The 25,698-nt window shown below is 41.3% G+C and overlaps 1 protein-coding gene across 1 annotated transcript; it reads left to right on the plus strand.

Annotated features, from left to right (window-relative positions):
- The first annotated feature begins 2,047 nt into the window (after positions 1–2,047).
- LOC133660099 (zinc finger protein 331-like) lies at positions 2,048–25,698 on the plus strand. The gene is made up of 3 exons (XM_062063227.1): positions 2,048–2,468; positions 19,180–20,318; positions 21,189–25,698. Exons 1-3 carry the CDS (start codon positions 2,063–2,065, stop codon positions 22,344–22,346), a joined length of 2,703 nt encoding a protein of 900 aa, XP_061919211.1. The 5' UTR covers positions 2,048–2,062; the 3' UTR covers positions 22,347–25,698.

Genomic DNA, 25,698 nt, shown 5'->3' on the forward strand with positions numbered 1-25,698 from the left:
AACTATGGAAATGTATAATATAGTTCATATAGCAATACGGTGTCACTGCACAGCAGGCCAGCAGTTAGCCGAGTCCGCAATCCATGTTGAGGCTCAACGCAGTGACGTGCCTCAACTGGCTGCTGATCACCGCAAGTCTCTTCTCAGTATTTGAACGGCAAATGTGAAAATTCTGCGATTTTGAATACAAATAATCTAAAACTGGTGAAGTTAAATGGAAAATAACTTTATAATATAATCACTGGATACATATAACAATTTAATTTTTTTTTTTTTTAAACTTTTTTTTCTTTTCCCATGATGGCAGGTGAGGCCTCACCTGCCTCTAGTGACTGCACGTCACTGATATACCGTATTTCCTTGAATTGCCGCCGGGAATATAGTATTCGCCTGCCTAGAATTACAGTCGGGTCAAACTCATTTCGCAAAATAATTAGCGCATGCTTGGCACTTCCGCCGGGTCAAATATGAGTCATTAAATGACTCTCGTCTCCTGGTGGTAGAGGGCGCTAGTGATCCTTCTTGTGACTACCAGTACTGCAGAAGAAGACAACAAGCAGCAAGCGTAAGCAGCGATCGTTTGCTTGCACTTTTACCATGGAGGATTACATATCTAAAATAAAACAGTTTTCTAAACTGGACTTTCAATCGAAGCAGGAGGTAATTATTAAAGGAAGATCTCCAGAGATTTTTAAAACTGAAGAAAGATAAGGAAGACTGCCTTTAATCAGAAGCAGCTGCACATGGACATCATTTATAAGTAAAGGTAAGACCATAATAACGTTTTTTTTAATTAAATGTGCTTTTCATGATAAGGTAAGCGCCGGAGTGAGAAGAGGTTTTAAAATAATTAGCGCATGCTTGCCCATCCCGCATGCTTTTGGTAAGCGCAGGAGTGAGAAGAGGTTTTAAATTAATTAGCGCCCCGGCGGCTATTCAAGGAAATACGGTATATATATATCTATATATATATAGATATATATATATCTATATATATATAGATATATATATACATATACACCCCCCCAGCTGGCCTTTTGAGTATCTCCCTAATTGATTGAGATATATATATATCTATATATATATATATATATATATATATATATATATATATATATATATATATATATATATATAGATAGATATATATATACATACACCCCCCCCCCCCCAGCGGGCCCTTTGAATATCTCCCTAATTCTGAGGTCTCAAGGTTGGCAAGTACGGGCCCGGTTTTCCATCACGTGACATCATCCGGGCATTCTGGATAGGTGTATTCTCGCATGGCAACGACAAAGACGATTTGACAGTGACAAATTATGGCTATTAAGTCTTTGTTAACATTTCGGAGAGGATTAGAGGCTATTTGGGGAAACCAAGATGATGATGAGAATGGTGATATTTCCTGAGTGTGATGGGCCAGCGTATCTTTTGGTCATGGATTTTTGAAAAACAAGTAATTTAGGGTGAAAAAAGCGTGTGTGTTTTTAAATAGATCTAAAAAAAGTTATTTTCATTTTAGATTTACATTTTTTGTCTACAGCCCATAAATTACCAACTTCCGTTTCCGGGTTTGGACTCTATTTTTAGTCAGTTTTTCGTTTCTGCTTTTACTGTTTTTTTGTTATTTAGTAAAAACACTTTAAAAAAAATGTTTTAGTTATTTCTGTTTGACACTGAAAACAAACCTGTTTTTTTTAATTATTTTTGAAGTTTCAAAATAGTGTGAATGTTGTCTGTCTATCCATTTCCTACTGCTTTTGTCCCTTTTTTGGGGGGATCGCGGGGGGTGCTGGAGTCTGAGCTGCATTCGGGCGGAAGGCGGTGTACACCCTGGACAGTTGTGGATGGAAAATAATATTAAAATAAACCAAAACGTTTTTTGTTTTTCATGAAACGAAATTTCAATGACTGAAACATACACTGACCAGGATGTTTTTTGTTGTTTATATTTCTGTGGTTATTGTGAAAGTAAGAAAGCGATGATGTTTTATTTTGAAGTTACCAAGCGGAAATACAATTTCAGTGTAAGCTTGATTAACAAAATGCTAGAGGTCCAGGGATGCGTGGAGGAAACATGGCAGCCATATCACCGCCGGAGTCTCCAAAACGACAGGACTCCCCGCTGGAGGATGTTCACACATTTGGGAGCAGTACTGACACACTGGAACTAAAAGGTTGCTCGGACCAGACGGAAGAATTCCTTTTTTTAAATGCCGGAGTAAGCCAATATAGGAAAAACTGTGAACATGTTGACAACGAAAGAGTTTCCGTTCCCAGCCATTCTGAGGTAATTGAGTATGAGGCTAAAGGCGACCAAACATCATGTAAGTCACCGAAGGACGGAGTATTGGAGCCAAAAATGGCCGAGTCTCCAGGAGGTGAGCAGCCGGCTTTCGATTGTTCCGAGACAGAAGACTCCAGCGGCGAAGAGTCCCACTCTCACAAGGAGGAAAACAGCAAGTATGGTACGCTGAGCGTGATACTTTATACACTATTGTATTTTACTGTTAGCTTTAGCTTTGGTCTACTCTAGGCTAATCGAAGCTACAAGTTAAGCTGCATGTCCGGTCCATACTTTAAATGATCACACCTTAACTCTTAAATTTCTTTCAAATTACCTCACTAGTTCACCTTTTTGACTAAAATGTCAGCGTCTCTAAAGCCGCTATAATAACGTCATACCGTGGTACCTCAGTTTGCCCTGGTTATCGTATGACGCCTCCGTTCTCCTACAGACAGCCAGCAACGCGCAACTAAATACAGGGGCCCGTTTGATGCAAATCATTCTGAGGCATTCGGAGAACAAACAAGATTTTTTTTTTTTTAGTAGGGCTGCAAAATAACTACGTGCCATAATAGTTGCAAAAGTCACCACTTTGATGAAGAAGGCGAGAAACTATATATTTGTGTGCATGTATGTATGTACAAACCCCGTTTCCATATGAGTTGGGAAATTGTCCATCCATCTTCTTCCGCTTATCCGAGGTCGGGTCGCGGGGGCAGCAGCCTAAGCAGGGAAACCCAGACTTCCCTCTCCCCAGCCATTTCGTCCAGCTCTTCCCGGGGGATCCCGAGGCGTTCCCAGGCCAGCCGGGACACATAGTCTTCCCAACGTGTCCTGGGTCTTCTCCGTGGCCTCCTACTGGTCGGACGTGCCCTAAACACCTCCCTAGGGAGGCGCTCGGGTGGCATCCTGACCAGATGCCCGAACCACCTCATCTGGCTCCTCTTGATGTGGAGGAGCAGCGGCTTTACTTTGAGCTCCCCCCAGATGGCAGAGCTTCTCACCCTATCTCTAAGGGAGACCCCCGCCGGGTGGAAACTCATTTCGGCCGCTTGTACACGTGATCTTGTCCTTTCGGTCATAACCCAAAGCTCATGACCATAGGTGAGGATGGGAACGTAGATCGACGGGTAAATTGAGAGCTTTGCCTTCCGGCTCAGCTCCTTCTTCACCACAACGGATCAATACAGCGTCCGCATTACTGAAGACGCCGCACCGATCCGCCTGTCGATCTCACGATCCAGTCTTCCCTCACTCGTGAACAAGACTCCAAGGTACTTGAACTCCTCCACTTGGGGCAGGGTCTCCTCCGCAACCCGGAGATGGCACTCCACCCTTTTCCGGGCGAGAACCATGGACTCGGACTTGGAGGTGCTGATTCTCATCCCAGTCGCTTCACACTCAGCTGCGAACCGATCCAGTGAGAGCTGAAGATCCTGGCCAGATGAAGCCATCAGGACCACATCATCCGCAAAAAGCAGAGACGTAATCCTGCAGCCACCAAATCAGATCCCCTCAACGCCTTGACTGCGCCTAGAAATTCTGTCCATAAAAGTTATGAACAGAATCGGTGACAAAGGGCAGCCTTGGCGGAGTCCAACCCTCACTGGAAACGTGTCCGACTTACTGCCGGCAATGCGGACCAAACTCTGGCACTGATCATACAGGGAGCGGACCGCCACAATCAGACACTCCGCTACCCCATACTCTCTGAGCACTCCCCACAGGACCTCCCGAGGGACACGGTCGAATGCCTTCTCCAAGTCCACAAAACACATGTAGACTGGTTGGGCAAACTCCCATGCACCCTCAAGGACCCTGCCGAGAGTATAGAGCTGGTCCACAGTTCCACGACCAGGACGAAAACCACACTGTTCCTCCTGAATCCGAGGTTCGACTATCCGGCGTAGCCTTCTCTCCAGCACACCTGAATAGACCTTACCAGGAAGGCTGAGGAGTGTGATCCCACGATCGTTAGAACACACCCTCCGGTTCCCCTTCTTAAAGAGAAATTGGGAAATTGTATTAGATGTAAATATAAACGGAATACAATGATTTGCAAATCCTTTTCAACCCATATTCAATTGAATGCTCTACAAAGACAAGATATTTGATGTTCAAACTCATAAATTGTATTTATTTTTTGCAAATAATAATTAACTTAGAATTTCATGGCTGCAACACGTGCCAAAGTAGTTGGGAAAGGGCATGTTCACCACTGTGTTACATGGCCTTTCCTTGTAGCAACACTCAGTAAACGTTTGGGAACTGAGGAAACACATTTGTTAAGCTTCTCAGGTGGAATTCTTTCCCATTCTTGCTTGATGTACAGCTTAAGTTGTTCAACAGTCCGGGGGTCCCTGTTGTGGTATTTTAGGCTTCATAATGCGCCACACATTTATAATGGGAGACAAGTCTGGACTACAGGCAGGCCAGTCTAGTACCCGCACTGTTTTACTATGAAGCCACGTTGATGTAAAACGTGGCTTGGCATTGTCTTGCTAAAATAAGCAGGGGCGTCCATGGTAACGCTGCTTGGATGGCAACATATGTTGCTCCAAAACCTGTATGTACCTTTCAGCATTAATGGCGCCTTCACAGATGTGTAAGTTACCCATGTCTTGGGCACTAATACACCCCCATACCATCACAGATGCTGGCTTTTCAACTTTGCGCCTATAACAATCCGGATGGTTCTTTTCCTCTTTGGTCCGGAGGACACGACGTCCACAGTTTCCAAAAACAATTTGAAAAGTGGACTAGTCAGACCACAGAACACTTTTCCACTTTGTATCAGTCCATCTTAGATGAGCTCAGGCCCAGCGAAGACGACGGCGTTTCTGGGTGTTGTTGATAAGCGGTTTTCGCCTTGCATAGGAGAGTTTTAATTTGCACTTACAGATGTAGCAACCAACTGTAGTTACTGACAGTGGGTTTCTGAAGTGTTCCTGAGCCCATGTGGTGATATCCTTTACACACTGATGTTGCTTGTTGATGCAGTACAGCCTGAGGGATCAAAGGTCACGGGCTTAGCTGCTTACGTGCAGTGATTTCTCCAGATTCTCTGAACCCTTTGATGATATTACGGACCGTAGATGGTGAAATCCCTAAATTCCTTGCAATAGCAGGTTGAGAAAGGTTTTTCTTAAACTGTTCAACAATTTGCTCACGCATTTGTTGACAAAGTGGTGACCCTCGCCCCATCCTTGTTTGTGAATGACTGAGCATTTCATGGAATCTACTTTTATACCCAATCATGGCACCCACCTGTTCCCAATTTGCCTGTTCACCTGTGGGATGTTCCAAATAAGTGTTTGATGAGCATTCCTCAACTTTGTATTTATTGCCACCTTTCCCAACGTCTTTGTCACGTGTTGCTGGCATCAAATTCTAAAGTTAATGATTATTTGCCAAAAAAAAAAAGTTTATCAGTTTGAACATCAAATATGTAGTCTTTATTCAACTGAATATGGGTTGAAAATGATTTGCAAATCCTTGTATTCCGTTTATATTTACATCTAACAAAATTTCCCAGCTCATATGGAAACGGGGTTTGTACAAAACCCAAAACAAGTGAAGTTGGCATGTTGTGTAAATCGTATATATATGTACCGTATATATATATATATATATATATATATATATATATATATATATATATATATATATATATATATGTGGAAAAAAATCGATTCGAATTCGAATCGCGATTCTCACGTTGTGCGATTCAGAATAGATTCTAATTTTTTAAAAATCGATAATTTTTTTTAATTAAAAAAAAAAAGTTTTTACTTTTTTTTAATTTTTATTATTTTTCTTTTTTTTTAAATTAATCAATCCAACTAAACAATACACAGCAATACCATAACAATGCAATCCAATTCCAAAACCAAACCCGACTCAGCAACACTCAGAACTGCAATAAACAGAGCAATTGAGAGGAGACACAAACACGACACAGAACAAACCAAAAGTAGTGAAACAAAAATTAATATTATCAACAACAGTATCAATATTAGTTACAATTTCAACATAGCAGTGATTAAAAATCCCTCATTGACATTATCATTAGACTTTTATAAAAAAGAAAAAAAAAAACAATAGTGTCACAGTCGCTTACACTTGCATCGCATCTCATAAGCTTGACAACACACTGTGTCCAATATTTTCACAAAGATAAAATAAGTCATATTTTTGGTTTATTTAATAGTTAAAACAAATTTACATTATTGCAATCAGTTGATAAAACATTGTCCTTTCCAATTATAAAAGCTTTTTACAAAAATCTACTACTCTGCTTGCATGTCAGCAGACTGGGGTGGATCCTGCTGAAATCCTATGTATTGAATGAAAAGAGAATCGTTTTGAATCGGAAAAATATCGTTTTTGAATCGAGAATCGCGTTGAATCGAAAAAAATCGATTTTGAATCGAATCATGACCCCAAGAATCGATATTGAATCGAATCGTGGGACACCCGAAGATTTGCAGCCCTAATGTAATGTGTGTGTGTGTGTGTGTGTGTGTATATATATATATATATATATATATGTATATGTACACACACACACACCCACACACATTGTTCTTTCTGTGCGGAGTTTGCATGTTCTCTCCGTGACTGCGTGGGTTCCCTCCGGGTACCCTGGCTTCCTCCCACCTCCAAAGACATGCACCTGGGGATAGGTTGATTGGCAACACTAAATGGTCCCTAGTGTGTGAATGTGAGTGTGAATGTTGTCTGTCTATCTGTGTTGGCCCTGCGATGAGGTGGCGATATATCTATATATATACACACACACAGGGTCCAGCAAAAATTTTACATTTCTCATGCACAGCAAAGAGCTTGTGCTTGAGCAGTAGTTATTACTATTTACTTCACTAATTATTTTTATAAAATACTAAATACTGATATCAATTGTGTATACTATATAATATTGTGTCTGCTGATGTAGTTATGTTGTAGTTGTTAAAAAAAAAAGCCTGATGTACGTCAAAATACCAAATATCAGCCCGGCCTATAATTGGTGAATCTCTATGATGTGGGGCAGCATCTCCGTTACTGGAAAATGAGGCTTGTCATTGGAGTCAATCTTAATGCAGAGTGATATTGAGATGAGATTTTGTAGCCATTGGCAAGCCCATATAATAAGTAATAATTATGAAAGTTGCCTATCTGTCTATCTATCATATCTCCACAATCTGAAAGGTTATGTAGGGTCCATGCACCCAGGCCAACCATTCATCATCTTGAGAACATTGCCGGTGAAGAATAGGCGAACATCCCTCAGCAGACTTGTGCCAACTTAATTAGAAACAACCAGAAAAAATAGTTTTCAGTTTTGAATCAGAAGAATGCTATTTTAATGACTGATAGTTATCAGAGGGCTAATCATTTTAGCCATTGCATTTTGTTTTACTTTTTTCCTGTTTCAATTTTGCACATCAATTAGAAAAGTATTAGAGATAAATGCTTTAAAATGTAATATCGGAAATTATCGGTATCTGTTTCAACCTCCCGATTTTCCCGGGAGACTCCCGAATTTCAGTGCCCCTCCCAAAAATCTCCCAGGGCAACCATTCTCCCGATTTCCACCCGGACAACAATATTGGGGGCGTGCCTTAAAGGCACTGCCTTTAGCGTCCTCTACAACCTGTCGTCACGTCCGCTTTTCCTCCATACAAACAGCGTGCCGGCCCAGACACATCATTTATCAATCAATCAATCAATCAATGTTTATTTATATAGCCCTAAATCACAAGTGTCTCAAAGGGCTGTACAAGCCACAACGACATCCTCGGTACAGAGCCCACATACGGGCAAGGAAAACTCACCCCAGTGGGACGTCAATGTGAATGACTATGAGAAACCTTGGAGAGGACCGCATATGTGGGTAACCCCCCCCCCCCCCCTCTAGGGGAGACCGAAAGCAATGGATGTCGAGTGGGTCTGACATAATATTGTGAAAGTCCAACACATCAGCGAAAGTCCAGTCCATGGTGGGGCCAGCAGGAACCATCCCGAGCGGAGACGGGTCAGCAGCGTAGAGATGTCCCCATCCGATGAACAGGCTAGCGGTCCACCCTGGAGCAGAGTAGAAAAGAAAAGAAACGGCAGATCAACTGGTCTAAAAAGGGAGTCTATTTAAAGGCTAGAGTATACAAATGAGTTTTAAGATGAGACTTAAATGCTTCTACTGAGGTAGCATCTCTAACTTTTACCGGGAGGGCATTCCATAATATTGGAGCCCGAATAGAAAACGCTCTATAGCCCGCAGACTTTTTTTGGGCTCTGGGAATCACTAATAAGCCGGAGTTCTTTGAACGCAGATTTCTTGCCGGGACATATGGTACAATACAATCGTCAAGATAGGCAGGAGCTTGACCGTGTAGTATTTTATACGTAAGTAGTAAAACCTTAAAGTCGCATCTTAGGTGCACAGGAAGCCAGTGCAAGTGAGCCAGTATAGGTGTAATATGATCAAACTTTCTTGTTTTTGTCAAAAGTCTAGCAGCCGCATTTTGTACCATCTGTAATCTTTTAATGCTAGACATAGGGAGGCCCGAAAATAAAACTTTACAGTAATCGAGACGAGATGTAACGAACGCATGGATAATGATCTCAGCATCGCTTGTGGACAAAATGGAACGAATTTTAGCGATATTACGGAGATTAAAGAAGGTCGTTTTAGTAACACTCTTAATGTGTGACTCAAACGAGAGAGTTGGGTCGAAGATAATACCTAGATTCTTTACCGAGTCGCCTTGTTTAATTGTTTGGTTGTCAAATGTTAAGGTGGTATTATTAAATAGATGTCGGTGTTGAGCAGGACCGATAATCAGCATTTCTGTTTTCTTAGCGTTGAGTTGCAAAAAGTTAGCGGACATCCATTGTTTAATTTCATTAAGACACGCCTCCAGCTGACTACAATCCGGCGTGTTGGTCAACTTTAGGGGCATGTAGAGTTGGGTGTCATCCGCATAACAGTGAAAGCTAACACCGTATTTGTGTATGATGTCACCTAGCGGCAGCATGTAAATACTAAAGAGTGCAGGGCCAAGAACCGAACCCTGGGGAACTCCGTACGTTACCTTAACATAGTCCGAGGTCACATTGTTATGGGAGACACACTGCATCCTGTCAGTAAGATAAGAGTTAAACCAAGACAAGGCTAAGTCTGACATCCCAATACGCGTTTTGATACGCTCTAATAAAATGTTATGATCAACAGTATCGAAAGCGGCGCTAAGATCAAGAAGCAGCAACATAGATGACGCATCAGAATCCATCGTTAGCAATAGATCATTAGTCATTTTTGCGAGGGCTGTCTCCGTAGAGTGATTTGCCCTGAAACCGGATTGAAAAGGTTCACAGAGATTGTTAGACGCTAAGTGTTCATTTAGCTGCTGTGCGACAATTTTTTCGAGAATTTTCGAGATAAACGGAAGGTTGGACCATGAGGTCAGGATCGAGGTTAGGTCTTTTGAGTAGAGGATGAATAACCGCTTTTTTGAATGCTAGAGGAACAGTACCAGAGGAAAGTGATACGTTTATAATATTTAACACTGATGGACCTAATAAAACAAAAAGCTCCTTGATAAGTTTCCCAGGAATTGGGTCAAGTAAACATGTTGTTTGTTTTGTCCCATTTACACATTTTAACAATTCCTCCAATGTTATTTCATCAAAGAGGGAAAAACTATTTTGGAGGGCAATGTCCGTCGTATATACAGTCGTATCTGTGTTAATAGAACCCAGTTGTAGCTGAGATGCATTGTCTTTAATCTCTTTTCTAATGACTTCAATTTTCTTATTAAAGAAATTCATAAAGTCATCTGCTGAGTGAGTGGAGCTACTGGGAGGAGTCCCTTGTTGGGTTAGCGATGCTACTGTACTAAACAAAAATTTAGGATAATTTTTGTTGAGGTGGATGAGATTTGAGTAATATTTAGCTTTAGCTGAGGTAAGCAAGCGTTTATAAGTTATTAAACTATCACTCCATGCTTGATGGAAAACCTCAAGTTTAGTCGCACGCCATTTGCGTTCCAGCTTTCTACATGATCATTTCTGGGCTTTAGTTTCTTCTGTAAACCATGGGTACGCCTTTTAGGGGCCCTTTTTAGCTTTAGCGGTGCTACACTATCAATGGTGTCGCGCAGGGCGTCGTTAAAGCTGTTAGTGAGGTTATCAATAGAGCCCACATAATTTGGGAATGGTGCCATTACCGAAGGCAGTAGGTCAGTAAGAGTCGTCGTTGTGGCAGCATTAATGTTGCGGCTGCTATAGTAGTTGTTATTATTATTATTAGTTTGTTGACAATGAGTCAGAACTTCAAATTTTATAAGGTAAGGATCGGACATTACTTTAGTGTATGGGAGTATCGTAACTTTAGAGGTGGTGACACCCCTGACAAGCACTAGATCTATCGTATTACCGTTGCGATGCGTGGGTTCATTTATTATTTGTGTAAGACCACAGCTATCAATTATAGTCTGGAGCGCCACGCATGGAGGGTCCGATGGGGTATTCATGTGGATGTTAAAGTCTCCCATTATGATTATATTGTCGGCGTGCGTCACTAGATCAGCAACGAACTCTGAAAATTCATTGATAAAGTCCGAATAGGGCTCTGGGGGGCGGTAGATGACAGCCAGGTGCAGAGGCAGCGGTGTGACAAACCTCACAGTAAGCACCTCAAACGAGTTATATTTATTATTTAGGTCCGAGGTAAGGCTAAAGTTTTTGTTGTATATTAGTGCAACACCCCCACCCCTTTTAATGGGACGGGCAATATGCGTTCCCGTATAGCCAGGAGGAGACGCCTCACCCAACGCAAAAAATTTGTCTGGTTTGAGCCAGGTCTCGGCTAGACCAACGACATCAAGATTGTTGTCTCTAATGACTTCATTAACTAATAACGTTTTGGAAGACAATGACCTTGTTTAAAAAGCCCATATTATAGGTAGTGGGCTGTTTTGAGGAGTTTTTGTTGAAAGTATCCGTAGTAGCAATATTAATAATGTTACGTTTATTATGCGTAGTGCACTTTAAATAATTTCGACCATATCTAGGAATTGATATGACAGGAATTTTTAGATTGTTTGCCACCTCAGTAAAATGCATGCCAACCTCTGACGCAGAAAAAACATTATGTGAGTTGTATATTATTCTAAGAGAATTGCTATGTTGTGCAGGGATTATCCAGCCTGGCGCTGGCTAGTTCTATCTTAACAGACTCCTTAATAGCGCTTCTTTGTGGATTAGCATTTAGCTTTTTCGTTAGCCCCGATAACAACACCGCATTTAGCTTTGTTGTTAGCCCCGCCCAACACCCCCGCTTCTGCTTCCGAGCGCATCGCTTACGTCTCTTTCGTTGACGGTCTCTGCTGGTAGTGGACGCCGCTAAGGCTGAAACGACGCGTCGACGTAGTCGACGTCATCGGTTACGTAAATACGTCGACGCCGTTTTTGTGCGTCGACGCGTCGCATAATGACGTCACACTACCGTCATGGCGAAGCGCAAAGCAGACGATCAAAGAAGACGATGCGAGCGAGGGGGGAAAAGCATGCCAAAAGTGGTCAAAAGTGTGGGAGTATTTCAATAAACGGCCTAATAATGTTGTTGTATGCACACTGTGTCGAGCGGAAATGGCCTATCATAGCAGCACAACGGCTATGAACGAACATTTGAAAAGAAAACCATCAACTAGTCAATCGTCCGCGCGAGCATACGTTGTCATCATTACACAAAAACATGAATGTGTCATTTGTATCTGCTAGGGGTGTAACGGTACATGTTTTGTATTGAACCGTTTCGGTACGGGGCTTTCGGTTCGGTATGGGGGTGTACCGAACGAGTTTCTAAGCTAAAGCTAAAGTCTTAACAAGCTGCTTTGCTCCGTCTGCCTGTCTCAGCATGCAGCATTGTCCCACCCACACAACCATCTGATTGGTACACACGCAGCATTGTCCCACCCACACAACCATCTGATTGTTACACACGAAGCATTATCAGCCAATCAGCAGTGCGTATTCAGAGCGCATGTAGTCAGCGCTTCAGCGTGGAGCAGATAGGTCTTTAGCAGGTGAGCATCAGGCAGCGGACTCTCCCCAAATGATAATAAACACCTCCCAGTCAACTACTAGTAACATCACTATGAGCCCGTTGACCTTCTAGAAACTTAAACTGCAGCTCAGCTCACTCGCAATCCTGGCTTGAGGTGAAGGCTAATTACCTCTCAGTTCCAGCCACATCGACCCCTTCTGAGCGCCTATTTTCAGCTGCTGGGAATATTGTAAACAAGAAAAGAACCAAACATGTAGACATGCTAACCTTTCTTCATTACAACTGTTAGACACTCACTGGAATGAGTAGAATTGGTTATTGTGTACTGTGTTGGACTGGATGTTTATTTTGCACATTTTAAAAGCAATACTTAATGTTTACAGTGCTCCAGAATATTTAGATTGGCACTTTTTTGTATTGGATGTTTATCTTTATTTTTGCACATTTCAGCAAATAAGCAATACTTTCACTTTTGTTGAAATGTTTACACTGTTGTTACAGAATATTTCGTTTTGCACTTTTTTGTATTGGATGTTTATCTTTATTTTTGCACATTTTAAAGCAAAATAAGCAATACTTTTACTTTTGAAATGCTTATACTATTGCAGAATATTAAGATTTGCACTGGATGTTGACTTTTATATTTGCACATTAAAAAGCAAATAAGCTACTTTTAATTTTGTTAAATGTTAAAAGTTTTAAATGTTTACATTGTTACAGAATATTTAGTCATGTTGTTGTCAATGTTGACTGAGTGGCCATACTTCTTTTTTTTTGTAAATAAAAGCCATGCCCTTTGAAAAAACGGGCCTACATTTATTTTTTCATCTTAATTTTGAATAAAAAAATAATCGGTAAAAGGGAAAATAATCTATAGATTAATCGGAAAAAAATAATCTATAGATTAACCGATTAATCGAAAAAAATAATCTATAGATTAATCGATAGAAAAATAATCGTTAGCTGCAGCCTTAGACGCCGCTGCTTCAAAGGCCACTGCTGGATGTAGCTCACGAAGAATTCCCAAGCTAGCGAGTAGGTCCACTGTACACGCATCTTTCAGCCCAAAATGGCCCGATTTCTCCACATCCAGAATCGTAAATCGGTCGTAAGTGATCACGGAGTGTTTTTGCCAAATCGGTCTACACTTCCAGGAGCGCTCGCAAGAAGCTGCTGCCTTGAAGCGCCGCCATCTTGAGAAAAAAAATGTATGCGGCTTTTACACACACGTAAGTGAATGCAAATCATACTTGATCAATAGCCATACAGGTCACACTGAGGGTGGCCGTATAAATAACTCTAACACTGTTACAAGTACTGTATGCGCCACACTGTGAACCCACATCAAACAAGAATGACAAACACATTTCGGGAGAACATCCGCACCGTAACACAACATAAACACAACATAACAAATACCCAGAACCCCTTGCAGCACTAAGTCTTCCGGGACGCTACAATATACACCCCCCGCTACCACCAAACCCCCCCCCCCCACGCCCCACCCCCATCTCCCGAATTCGGAGGTCTCAAGGTTGGCAAGTATGCTCTAGTATACTCTGGACTGAAATGTGTGCCTTTATTGTTTTTGTAGCTGTTGTTTTGAAGCATGTTTAAAAAAAATAAAAAAATAATGCACTTTGTGAAAGTCAAATCAAATCAAATGAACTTTATTTATAAAGCACATTTAAAATTTACCACAGGGGTAGCCAAAGTGCTGTACAATGGGCAGGTTAAAAGATAAAACAAGAGAAACCAGCAAGCACACCACAACACAAACAGAGCATGATAAAACATAAATAAATAAAACATAAAAACAGGTTCACAGCAGGTGCATTGTGGGACGCCATAGCAGGATGGAGATCACTCAATGTTAAAAGCCATGGAATAAAAGTATGTTTTTAAGAGCGATTTAAAAACAGGAAGAGAGGAGGCCTGTCTAACACTCAAAGGTAAGCCGTTCCAGAGCTTGGGAGAAGCAGCGGCGAAAGCTCTGTCACCTCTAAGCTTCAGCCTTGTGTCAGGGACCGTCAATAGCAGCTGATCGGCTGATCTTAAGGATCGGGGTGGGGGGGGGCAGTAAGGCTGAAGGAGGTCGGAGAGATATGTTGGAGCGAGGTTGTTTAGACATTTAAAAACAAATAGTAGGAGTTTAAAATGTATTCTGTAACGCACAGGGAGCCAGTGAAAGGACGCTAGTATATTGGTGATGTGTTCACGCCTGCGGGTCTGTGTTAGCAGACGAGCAGCAGAGTTCTGCACGAGCTGCAGGCGGGCGAGGGAGGCCTGGCTAATGTGAAGTTTAGTATTTCCCATAGTTGTATTTGGTATCAGGATTATCTCAGGGAGAGCATGTCCCAAATTCCAAGCTGCTGTTTTGAGGCATGTTAAAAAAAATAATGCACTTTGTGACTTCAATAATAAATATGGCAGTGCCATACAATGTTGTTTTTGACAATCATCTTACATTTAGTCTTAGTCTTAGTCTTTTGGACTAAAATGCTTATTAGTTTTAGTCACATTTTAGTCATTTTTATATGTGATAGTTTTAGTCCAGTTTTAGTCGACGAAAACTCAAAAGGGTTTTAGTCGACGAAAAGTCAAAAAGGTTTTAGTCTAGTTTTAGTCCCAAAAAAAGAATAAAAAGTATAATATAAGTCTATAAGTATAGTCTTTTAACAAATTAATTTAGGTCAATAAGTATTGGAGATTGCTGTTGGGCAGTGTCACACATAAGTTGTAAAAATAGCAGCAGATCTATAAGTTCAACCCATTGTAAGCTTGCAGATCTGCTATTTTCACAAATAATAACAATAAAGGAATGGTTTTAGACATATAAGGTTTCCACCCAACAGCAAATTTCTGATCCAAGGATTGTGTATTACACACAGATAAAGTGGTAACAGTGGAATCAAAGTTCATTACTCCAAAAAAGCCAAAAAACAAAAACATTCTACTTCAGCAATTGTGGCTTTATTTCTCAGAATTTGTTAAAGTACAATGAACATAAACATGCCCAAAATATGAGTGATGGATGAGGAACACATATGCTCAACTTGGCCCTGTCTGCCAGTGCAATTACAACAGATTTCATACAACCCCACTCTCTTTAATTTGTGCAAACCATGTAATAAAATAATCAATTAATTCCTGAGGTACAGTGATGTAGGTTGTAAGTTATACCAGAGAGTTATACTGTACATACTTGAAAGTATGAAACAAACATGTTCTTAAGTTTTTAGAACAAAATAGACCACCCCGTAAATACTGTAAACACTAGTAAATTCAATAAATAAAAACAACAACAACAGTGTTTAATATGAATTTGAGGCTTTTAGGCTAAAGCTAGCAGACTCAACGTATAACAGTAACTCGACCTGTTTAACATATCAAGTTACGTGCTGACAGAACGTACTCACAAAGAGATAACCACACCGTCACTGAATGTAAACATGGCTAAACATGCTGCTAAAGTAACACACACATAATGAATTGACGTTAGCGTAACAAAAGCTAACTTTAGCCTGAAGTTAGCAGCCCATTTGCGCCAGGAGTATGTGGAAAACGTACTAATGTATTAGCTTACTATGACATTTATCGATTATGTTAACAGCATTTGTAAATTACCTTCGAAAAAATATCCTTGTGGCGAGCCTTAAGGTGCCGCTTAAGGTTGGTCGTATTTTTTCCGCATATTTTGTGGCCACATTTGTCACCGTCTTCCTTCACAATACACTCTGTTTTATTATCTGCTGGGTTGTATTTAAAGGCCTACTGAAATGAATTTTTTTTATTTAAACGGGGATAGCAGATCTATTCTATGTGTCATACTTGATCATTTCGCGATATTGCCATATTTTTGCTGAAAGGATTTAGTATAGAACAACGACGATAAAGATTGCAACTTTTGGTATCTGATAAAAAAAAAGGCTTGCCCCTACCGGAAGTAGCGTGACATAGTCAATTGAACATATACGCAAAGTTCCCTATTGTTTACAATGATGGCCGCATGAAGTGAGAGAGATTCGGACCGAGAAAGCGACAATTTCCCCATTAATTTGAGCGAGGATGGAAGATTTGTGGATGAGTAAAGTGCAAGTGAAGGACTAGTGGGGAGTTGAAGCTATTCAGATAGGGAAGATGCTGTGAGAGCCGGGGGTGACCTGATATTCAGCTGGGAATGACTACAACAGTAAATAAACACAAGACATATATATACTCTATTAGCCACAACACAACCAGGCTTATATTTAACATGCCACAAATTAATCCTGCATAAAAACACCTGCGTGTTTGTTATGCTAGCTCCTAGCTCCTCTGCTAGCTCCTAGCTCCATAGAACACGCCAATACAATTCAAACACCTGATCAACACACACAATCACTCAGCCCAAAAGACCATTCACCTAACCCAAGGTTCATAAAGCTTATATATTTTTAAAAAGTTACGTACGTGACGCGCACATACGGTCAAGCTATCTAATGTTTAGCAGCCAAGGCTGCATACTCACGGTACCTGATATTCAGCTGGGAATGACTACAACAGTAAATAAACACAAGACATATATATACTCTATTAGCCACAACACAACCAGGCTTATATTTAATATGCCACAAATTAATCCTGCATAATAACACCTGCGTGTTTGTTATGCTAGCTCCTAGCTCCTCTGCTAGCTCCTAGCTCCATAGAACACGCCAATACAATTCAAACACCTGATCAACACACACAATCACTCAGCCCAAAAGACCGTTCACCTAACCCAAGGTTCATAAAGCTTATATATTTTTAAAAAGTTACGTACGTGACGCGCACGTACGGTACGGTACGTGTTATGCTAGCTCCTATGCTAGCTCCTAGCTCCATAGAACACGCCAATACAATTCAAACACCTGATCAACACACACAATCACTCAGCCCAAAAGACCGTTCACCTAACCCAAGGTTCATAAAGCTTATATATTTTTAAAAAGTTACGTACGTGACGCGCAGGTACGGTACGGTACGTGTTATGCTAGCTCCTAGCTCCTATGCTAGCTCCTAGCTCCATAGAACACGCCAATACAATTCAAACACCTGATCAACACACACAATCACTCAGCCCAAAAGACCGTTCACCTAACCCAAGGTTCATAAAGCTTATATATTTTAAAAAAGTTACGTACATACGCAAAAAAAAGTTGCGCACATACGGTCAAGCGATCAAATGTTTAGAAGCCAAAGCTGCATACTCACAGTAGCACGTCTGCGTCTTTGTCATCCAAATCAAAGTAATCCTGGTAAGAGTCTGTGTTGTCCCAGTTCTCTACAGGCGTCTGTGTATCGAAGTCAAAAGTCCTCCTGGTTAGAGTCTCTGTTATCCGAGTTCTTCCATCTTGACTGCATCTTTCGGGAATGTAAACAAAGAAGCGCCGGCTGTGTACTGTTGTGGCTGACTACGTTCGAAAAATACGTCCATTTCGCACAGACAACTTTCTTCTTTGCTTGCTCAGCTTCCTTCTCCATAATGCAATGAACATGATTGAAACAGATTCACGAACACAGATGTCCAGAATACTGTGGAATTATGAAATGAAAACAGAGCTTTTTCGTATTGGCTTCAATGTGGAAGGCATACCCGTGTTTGCCGGTCTACGTCACGCGCATACGTCATCCTCAGAGGCGTTTCGAACCGGAAGTTTAGCGGCAAATTTAAAATGTCACTTTATAAGTTAACCCGGCCGTATTGGCATGTGTTATAATGTTAAGATTTCATCATTGATATATAAACTATCAGACTGCGTGGTCGGTAGTAGTGGGTTTCAGTAGGCCTTTAAAATACACCCATATGTCGTCTCTACGTTTGCGACCACCGAGCCCCTGTGTTGAAACTGCCGCCGCCATCACGGTCCATTGCCTGATGAGTAACAACAGTCTGACGTGTTGAGCACGTTGTGCACTGCACGCCAGTTGGTGGGCGTGACCAAACAAGGATAGAATGCAGCAGCAGATACTTTGTAGGTTTTAATTGACACACACAATGAACAGAAATGTCATGCATTTTAAACGTCTGACAGATTACCCACTAACATTTTCGTCCGTTCTCGTCTCGTCAACGAAAACTCACACACGTCTCGTCATGTTTTCGTCATCAGAGAGACATGTTTATCTCGTCACCGTCTCGTTATCGTCATGAAAAAAAGTGGCGTCAACGAAATGATATTGTCATCGTCATCGTTGACGAAAACAACACTGGTGCCATGTTGGCACTTTTTTCCATAACTGGAGTTGAAGTTGTTCTCTTATTTTGGAAAACCTTGTTTTTGATTGATTGATTGAAACTTGTATTAGTAGATTGCACAGTACAGTACATATTCTGTACAATTTACCACTAAATGGTAACACCCGAATAAGTTTTTCAACTTGTTTTGAAGTCGGGGTCCACATTAATCAATTCATGGTAAAGTTACATTGTTTAATGCATCCAGCGGGGCATCACAACAAAATTAGGCATAATAATGTGTTAATTCCACGACTGTATATATCGGTATCGGTTGATATCGGAATCGGTAATTAAGAGTTGGACAATATCGGAATATCGGATGTCAGCAAAAAAGCCATCTCTAAAAAATATATTTTGTTATTTTGTTCCTTGTTCTAGTTGACACACACACAAGCTATGAACACTTTGAGTTATGACTCGTTTCACTGGAAAAAGGGGATTTAATATGATTTCAAGAAGGGGTCTCATAATTTTGACTTTAACTGTAAATGTTTTTGTTTTGCGTTTGGTCAGTGTTGTATTTGCATGTTAAATGATGACATTTGCTCATTTTTCTTGTTTTAGAGACTACACAGACTGTGTGGCCAGAAACGTCCAATGAAACGCGTCCTGATGCAGAGGAAATTCAAGAGAAGGAAGATTCCTGTGTTGATCAGCCAAGCTCAGGAAAGGAACTATCTGAGAACCAAGTGGAAAATGTGGACTTGGATGGGGTTGAAAACAACGGCCAGCACGCTGAGTTAACATCAAAGCCAAAAAAGTGTCGTTTGGAGTGCAAAGAGTGTGGAAAGCGCTTCACCCGGCGTGAAATGTTCTACCTTCACCGCCACTATCATGCTCACAAGGATGAACTCATGCCGCTCACTTGTAAAGAATGCGGCCTATCATTTAGTGACCGCAGGAGCCTTATGAAACACAGACATGAACATAAAGAGAGGGAGGAGCCAAAGTATGAAGAGGAGAGTGGTTTTCAGTGTGCAGAATGTGAGAAGATATTCTCTTCAGTGCGAAAGCTGCGGTCCCACAAATGCATCGAATCAGATGACAAGCCTTTCCGCTGTACACTGTGCCGTCAGGAGTTCCAATCAAAAGTGTCTATAACCAAGCACATGTTGAACCACTCGCTGGATGAAGGCTTTAAATGTAAAGAGTGTGGTAAACGCTTCCCAGAATACAGGATCATGCGTGTCCACCAACGATGTCACCCTAACTTTAAACCCTATGAATGCCCCGAGTGCGGCATGGTTTTTAAATACCAATCTGTCATGGAAGACCACCGTCGCAAGCACACTGACAAGCAACCCCCTCACCTGTGCAACATTTGCGGTAAGACTTTCAAGTACAGCGGTCTCTTTCAACAGCATCAGTATCTGCACACCGGTGAGAAGGCCTTCAGCTGTCCTGAATGTGGTAAAAAATTTGCTTTTGCTCAGAATGTGAAGGCACACTGTCGCCTGCACAGACTGTGCCAAACCAACCCACTTCCCTTTAGTGAGCAGCCCACCAAGCAGACCCCTGTGTCCGCACCGGTGCAAAGGAAAGAGAATGCACACCAGAGTGAAGAACCAAAACACACTTTTAACTGTCCTCTTTGTCCCCAGACGTGCAGCACCCCAGCCAACCTGAGAGCCCACATGCTTATTCATGAGGTGGAGTATGAGACACTGGAGAGAAGCACAGAGACGCCTCCAGAGGTTAAAAAGGTTTGGGACAAAGGGCACACCTGTCCACACTGTCCGTCTACTTATCGTGATGAGATAAGTTTACGATTACACATTTTGAAAAGCCACAAGTATGTAGCACAAGATTCAGATAAAGTGGCTGCTGTCTCCTCCAAAGAATCAAAACCTCTAATCAGTGAAAATGCCCATGCAAAATTAAAAAATGAAAGCTTAGCTATCAGGCCGTACAAGTGCCCTGAGTGTGAAAAAACATTCCGCCATCGCTCAGTCTTAGAATTGCACATGCGCATACATTCCAAGGATAAGCCATACCAATGCAACGTGTGTTTCAAAGGCTTCCGGTTCAGCAACTATTTGCAGCAGCATCTCGTCATCCACTCGGGCAAAAAGCCGCACAAATGTCCCGACTGTGGGAAGGATTTTGCCTTCTTGCAGAACATGAGAACCCATCAGAAGCTGCATCGGGAAAAACCCTTCCGTTGCACTGGTTGCAGCAAAGGCTACAGCAGTGACCTGCAACTGCAGCGCCACATGCTCTCGCATAATGGCGAGAAGCCCCATAAATGCCACCTCTGTGAGAAAAGCTTTAGCCTGGCGTATCTGCTCCGCGATCACATAAACACTCACACGGGGGAACGGCCCCATCATTGTGGTGAGTGCAACAAATCCTTTTGTTGGTTGAGCAGCTTGCTAGTGCACCAGAAGATTCACTCTCGCAAGCGCCAAAGTCAGAGTCATTCTTTCACCACTGCTGGAAGAGTGAGAGGCAGAGGAAGGAGAGGGGGGAGGCTGACAAGGGGTTTATCTAGACGGTTAGGGGGGCTCCTTTATGATGATCTGCATAGAGAGGCGGACCCAAAGTCACAATATTCCATGATGTCCTCTCATCAGGAATTGCTGGTGAGGAATCGGGAGGAAGGATTGCTTTCTGACCTACACCAGACCCGTGTTCAATGGAAGGTTGACGGTGAAGAAGTGATACCTTTTCAGTCATCACAGCACTTGCAAGCGTTTGCCAGCCCACGACAAGAGAGACCCTCTGAATCTTCTGCACAGAAAAGATCCAGCCCCTCACGAGTGGATGAGCTGTCTGCGCCCAGAGCTTCTTTTTCTGCTTCCTCTGATTCTTTGCAAGTAGGCTCTGCTGGGTCATCATCCTTCATGAATGGTGCGGTGTTGTGGAGTGTCCAACCTCCTCATTTTGGTCAAGAGCTACAGTCACTTAAATTGTCCACAGCTCTGGTGCCAACACAAACACGGGAGACTTCCACGCAAGCACTATCGCTGACTGTTAACCAGCTTGAGAAGTCCCAGATAGATGCTGAGGCGGACAAGCAGAGAGCTGAATGCATAGTAGGTGTACCAACCACATCTCAGATAGACCAAAGCAGCCCCATGCCACTATTGACTCCTGTTTCTCAAGGGGCAGTTCGTTCCTTGTGGGACATTCAAGCCCCACTAGGGATTTCAGGCAAAATGAACTTACCTGTGAAGCAGGCAGCAGTAACGGCAGCAACTTGGACCAATATACAGAGTCAAAATGCCACACGGCAACTTCCCATCCCCTTCCATCCCTTTGGCCAGGGGATAGGCACTGCAGTCTGGGGCTTCCAAAATAATCCTTCTCTTCTCACTGGACAGCTCAAACCAGGGAGTGCACAGGAGCTACAGCAGCAAACTTTGGTCGCTGGCAGTCAGATCATCCTCAATCCGCCAACCCCCTTCTTCTCACCACCACTCACCCCACTCTCTGCACTGGCTTTGTCTGGCACACACCCTCTTCACACTGTCGCCATCAATGCACTACAGAGACCACCCCACCCAAATATCTTCTTTACCCCGCAGGGTGTCATGACCGAGAGGCCACCCATGCCACAAACCCTCCCCCTATCTCAGCTAACCTCACAGGCTGATGCTCACAAACTCGGAGTTTCCCATTTGCCCTTTTCACCTGACCGACTCATGCATTGCATGATATGCGGCATCTCTTTCCCACAGGAACTTGATCTACAAATGCATTACTTACAACATGCACAAGGACAGATTTGACTTTTCTAGTTTCGATTTTTGTTTCATCTATTATTCTGACTCTCGCTTGTGCATTTTGAATGGGCATTGGATGTGAAAAACCTAAATTAGACTGCACACTTTTTTTTATTTCACTCACAGTTAGACTACAAATACCATTGGTTTAGCTTATACTGTTGAGACTAAAGGTTTAAATAAACTGTAAAAAAAAAAAAAAAAATTTAACTTTTTTTTTCTTCTCACTTTTTGAAATTAAATTAGTTTCAACTTTTGCTTTAGATAGTCAGGATTATCCATATTATATCTTTAAAGCTGCAGTTATTCAAAATATAATATTTTACAATGTCAGAAGTTAACATACATTTCCTTAGTATTTAGTAGCAATGCCTAAAGTATGACTTGGGTCAAGAGTTTTGGTAATCTTTCCACAAGCAACTCTCAAAAGTTTGCTGAACTTCAGCCCCATTCTCACAGATAGAACTGGTGTTGCTACATCAGGTTTCAAATCAAACCACAAATATTCTATAGGATTGAGTTTAGGGATTTAAGATGGCCATTCTAAAACATTACCTTTGCTGTCCTTAAGCCATTCTGTAACTTTGTCATGTATTTTTCTCTTTGTTACAGCAAAGATTAACCAACTCAGACCTGGACATTATTAATAGAATAATAAGAGTTAAGAGAAAGAATCATAAAATAGCTACACAAAAGAACTACACTGTGAACGCACATGTCTGAAAACCAGAAATTATGCAATACATGTCATTATCCACAGGAGGAGAGGAGTCTATTGCCTGACACATGTTTTAAAATGGTTGTATCACAATTCATGTGCCAAACTACATATTTTGATATAAATTGTTATTGCAGTGCGCTGCAATGTATATCGCAATATTGTTTTGAGGCCACATAGCCCATCCATAGTTCTGGGAAGATATATTATTTTTGTGGGACACATAATCTGTCTCATTCCTAAACAGTACGATGACTGGATATTCCCATGTTTGTAATTGTGAATTGAACAGATGAATGTGGCACCTTCAAGTATCTGGAACGAGCACTCAAAAATAAACTACCGTATTTTCCGCACTATAAGGCGCACCTTCAATGAATGGCATATTTCAAAACTTTGTTCATATATAAGACGCACCGGATTATAAGGCGCGCCTATGGATCCATTAGATGGAGCTGCGCTAAAGGGAATGTCAACAAAACAGTCAGGTCAGTCAAACTTTATTAATAGATTACAAACCAGCGTTCTGACAACTCTGTTCACTCCCAAAATGAATAAACAGCTGTTTTGTTATTTTCCCTGAGGTAAAGTCAGTGACGTGGTGTTTTGTTTATCTTTTAACAACAGCAAGGTATAACATGTAGTGCAACATTTATATCACATAGTGGAGGGGAACTTTTCCCTGAATCAATAAACACGTAAAAAACAGTGATACTGTTACGGTAAATCAAACGTAAGTGCAATCACAATATAGTAACACTCGAAATAGTGCATAGCAATAACAATATATCAATAACTCAACGTTGCTCAAACGTTAATGTCACACAACACACAAAATAAACATGTAAAGCTCACTTTATGAAGTTATTCCTCATCCACGAATCCCTCAAATTCTTCTTCTTCAGTGTCCGAATCCAACAGTTGGGCGGATACGGCATCCAACATGCCCGGTTACGTCTCGTCGAAGTCGTCGTTAATCGAGTCAGTGTCGCTGCTGCTCTATTCCCGTGTTCTACTGCGTGACTGATTGTCTTAAGTTTAAACTCTGCGTCGTAAGCGTGTCTCTTAATAGGAGCCATTTTGGGGTCTTTACATAAACAAACAAATGGAAATCAAAACGGCACCCCTCGCGCAGTCATATCCCAGCATGCACTGCGCGCTTCTTCTTCTTCTACGGGGGCGGCTGCTTACCGTAGAAGAAGTTTTCTACGGTAGAAGAACTTCTTCTACGGGGGAAAATGAAGTTGGCGGCTGCTTACCGTAGTTGCGAGATCTAAACTTTATGAAAATGAAGTTTAGGTTTGTTGTGGCTCAATATTGGTCCGTATATAAGGCGCACCGGATTATAAGGCGCACTGTCAGCTTTTGACAAAATTGGAGGTTTTTAGGTGCGCCTTATAATGCGGAAAATATGGTAGACTTGTGGAGCTCCACTGTTCTCTTCCTGATATCTTGGCATCATTTTTAGATTTTCCCACCATAATGTCAAACAAGAAAGCAGTGTGTTTGAGGTGTTGCCCTAAATTACATGCACACATGTACCTCCATTTAATCAAACCAAATGCTTAAAAATATTATCTCTTTAATTATTGCAGCATTTATCAAATATGGTTTTACGAATGCAGCTGAGATAAGCTGCAGCACCCCCCTGACCTCAAACGGGGCAAGCGGTAGAAAATGGATGGATGGATGGGTTTTACTAATTCTAACTGACCCAAAACATGAAAAGCTTAGTCTGATTTAATGTCATATTAGTCCTTTTTACAGTGTATGTTAGCTTCTGATTTCAATTCTGTATGTAGTAGTTTCACTTTGTAGAATAATAATAATATGCCATTTCAACCTGAACCAGTGGGATTCTACATTGCATTTCATTTGATGTCAATGTTAGATTTAAAACATTTTTAACTTAGTTTTGTTCCATGTTCTAAACTGTTGTCCCCATGTACAGTATACAGTGTGCCTTTTTATGAGTAAAGTCTGCATGTCTGCTAAGGTTGGTATTCAATTCTGCCTAGTTCATACTCAGACTGAACAATGACTTCACTCTTTAGAACTGTCCTCCATATACACTGAAAACATCACTATCGAACTACCTGTCCTCCATATACACTGAACACATCACTATCGAACACCTGTCCTCCATATACACTGAACACATCACTATCGAACACCTGTCCTCCATATACACTGAACACATCACTACCCTCGCAATTATCATGTTTAGGACTCAATGTTCATCATTGGTAATGTTCTCATGGTGAGTTGAGAAAACAAAGTATGCTAACACAACTTGTGAATATCCAATCATAACAAGGTTCTTATTTTAAGTAATGTTTTTAGAAGTTACTTTATAAAAGTAGCAAGTAATTTATTCACCTCTCATTTACCATTTCAACAAGGAACAGCTATTGTTTCATACAAATAATGCCACTGATAAATATAATTTTCATAAATGCTGTATAATTTTAAAGTACATCACTGTTAAACTATTGTTTGAACTGACACCACTCTAACACCACAAGATTAAAGAAGGTGAAAAATAGGACATGACATGCTACCTCTGTCCTTTGTTTTTGCATTGAATAAAAGTCTTCCTGTGATATCTTTACATTGATTTGAATAAAATATGGTACGTTG

This window comes from Entelurus aequoreus, linkage group LG11, assembly GCF_033978785.1.
Source record: "Entelurus aequoreus isolate RoL-2023_Sb linkage group LG11, RoL_Eaeq_v1.1, whole genome shotgun sequence".
Lineage (NCBI taxonomy): Eukaryota > Metazoa > Chordata > Actinopteri > Syngnathiformes > Syngnathidae > Entelurus > Entelurus aequoreus.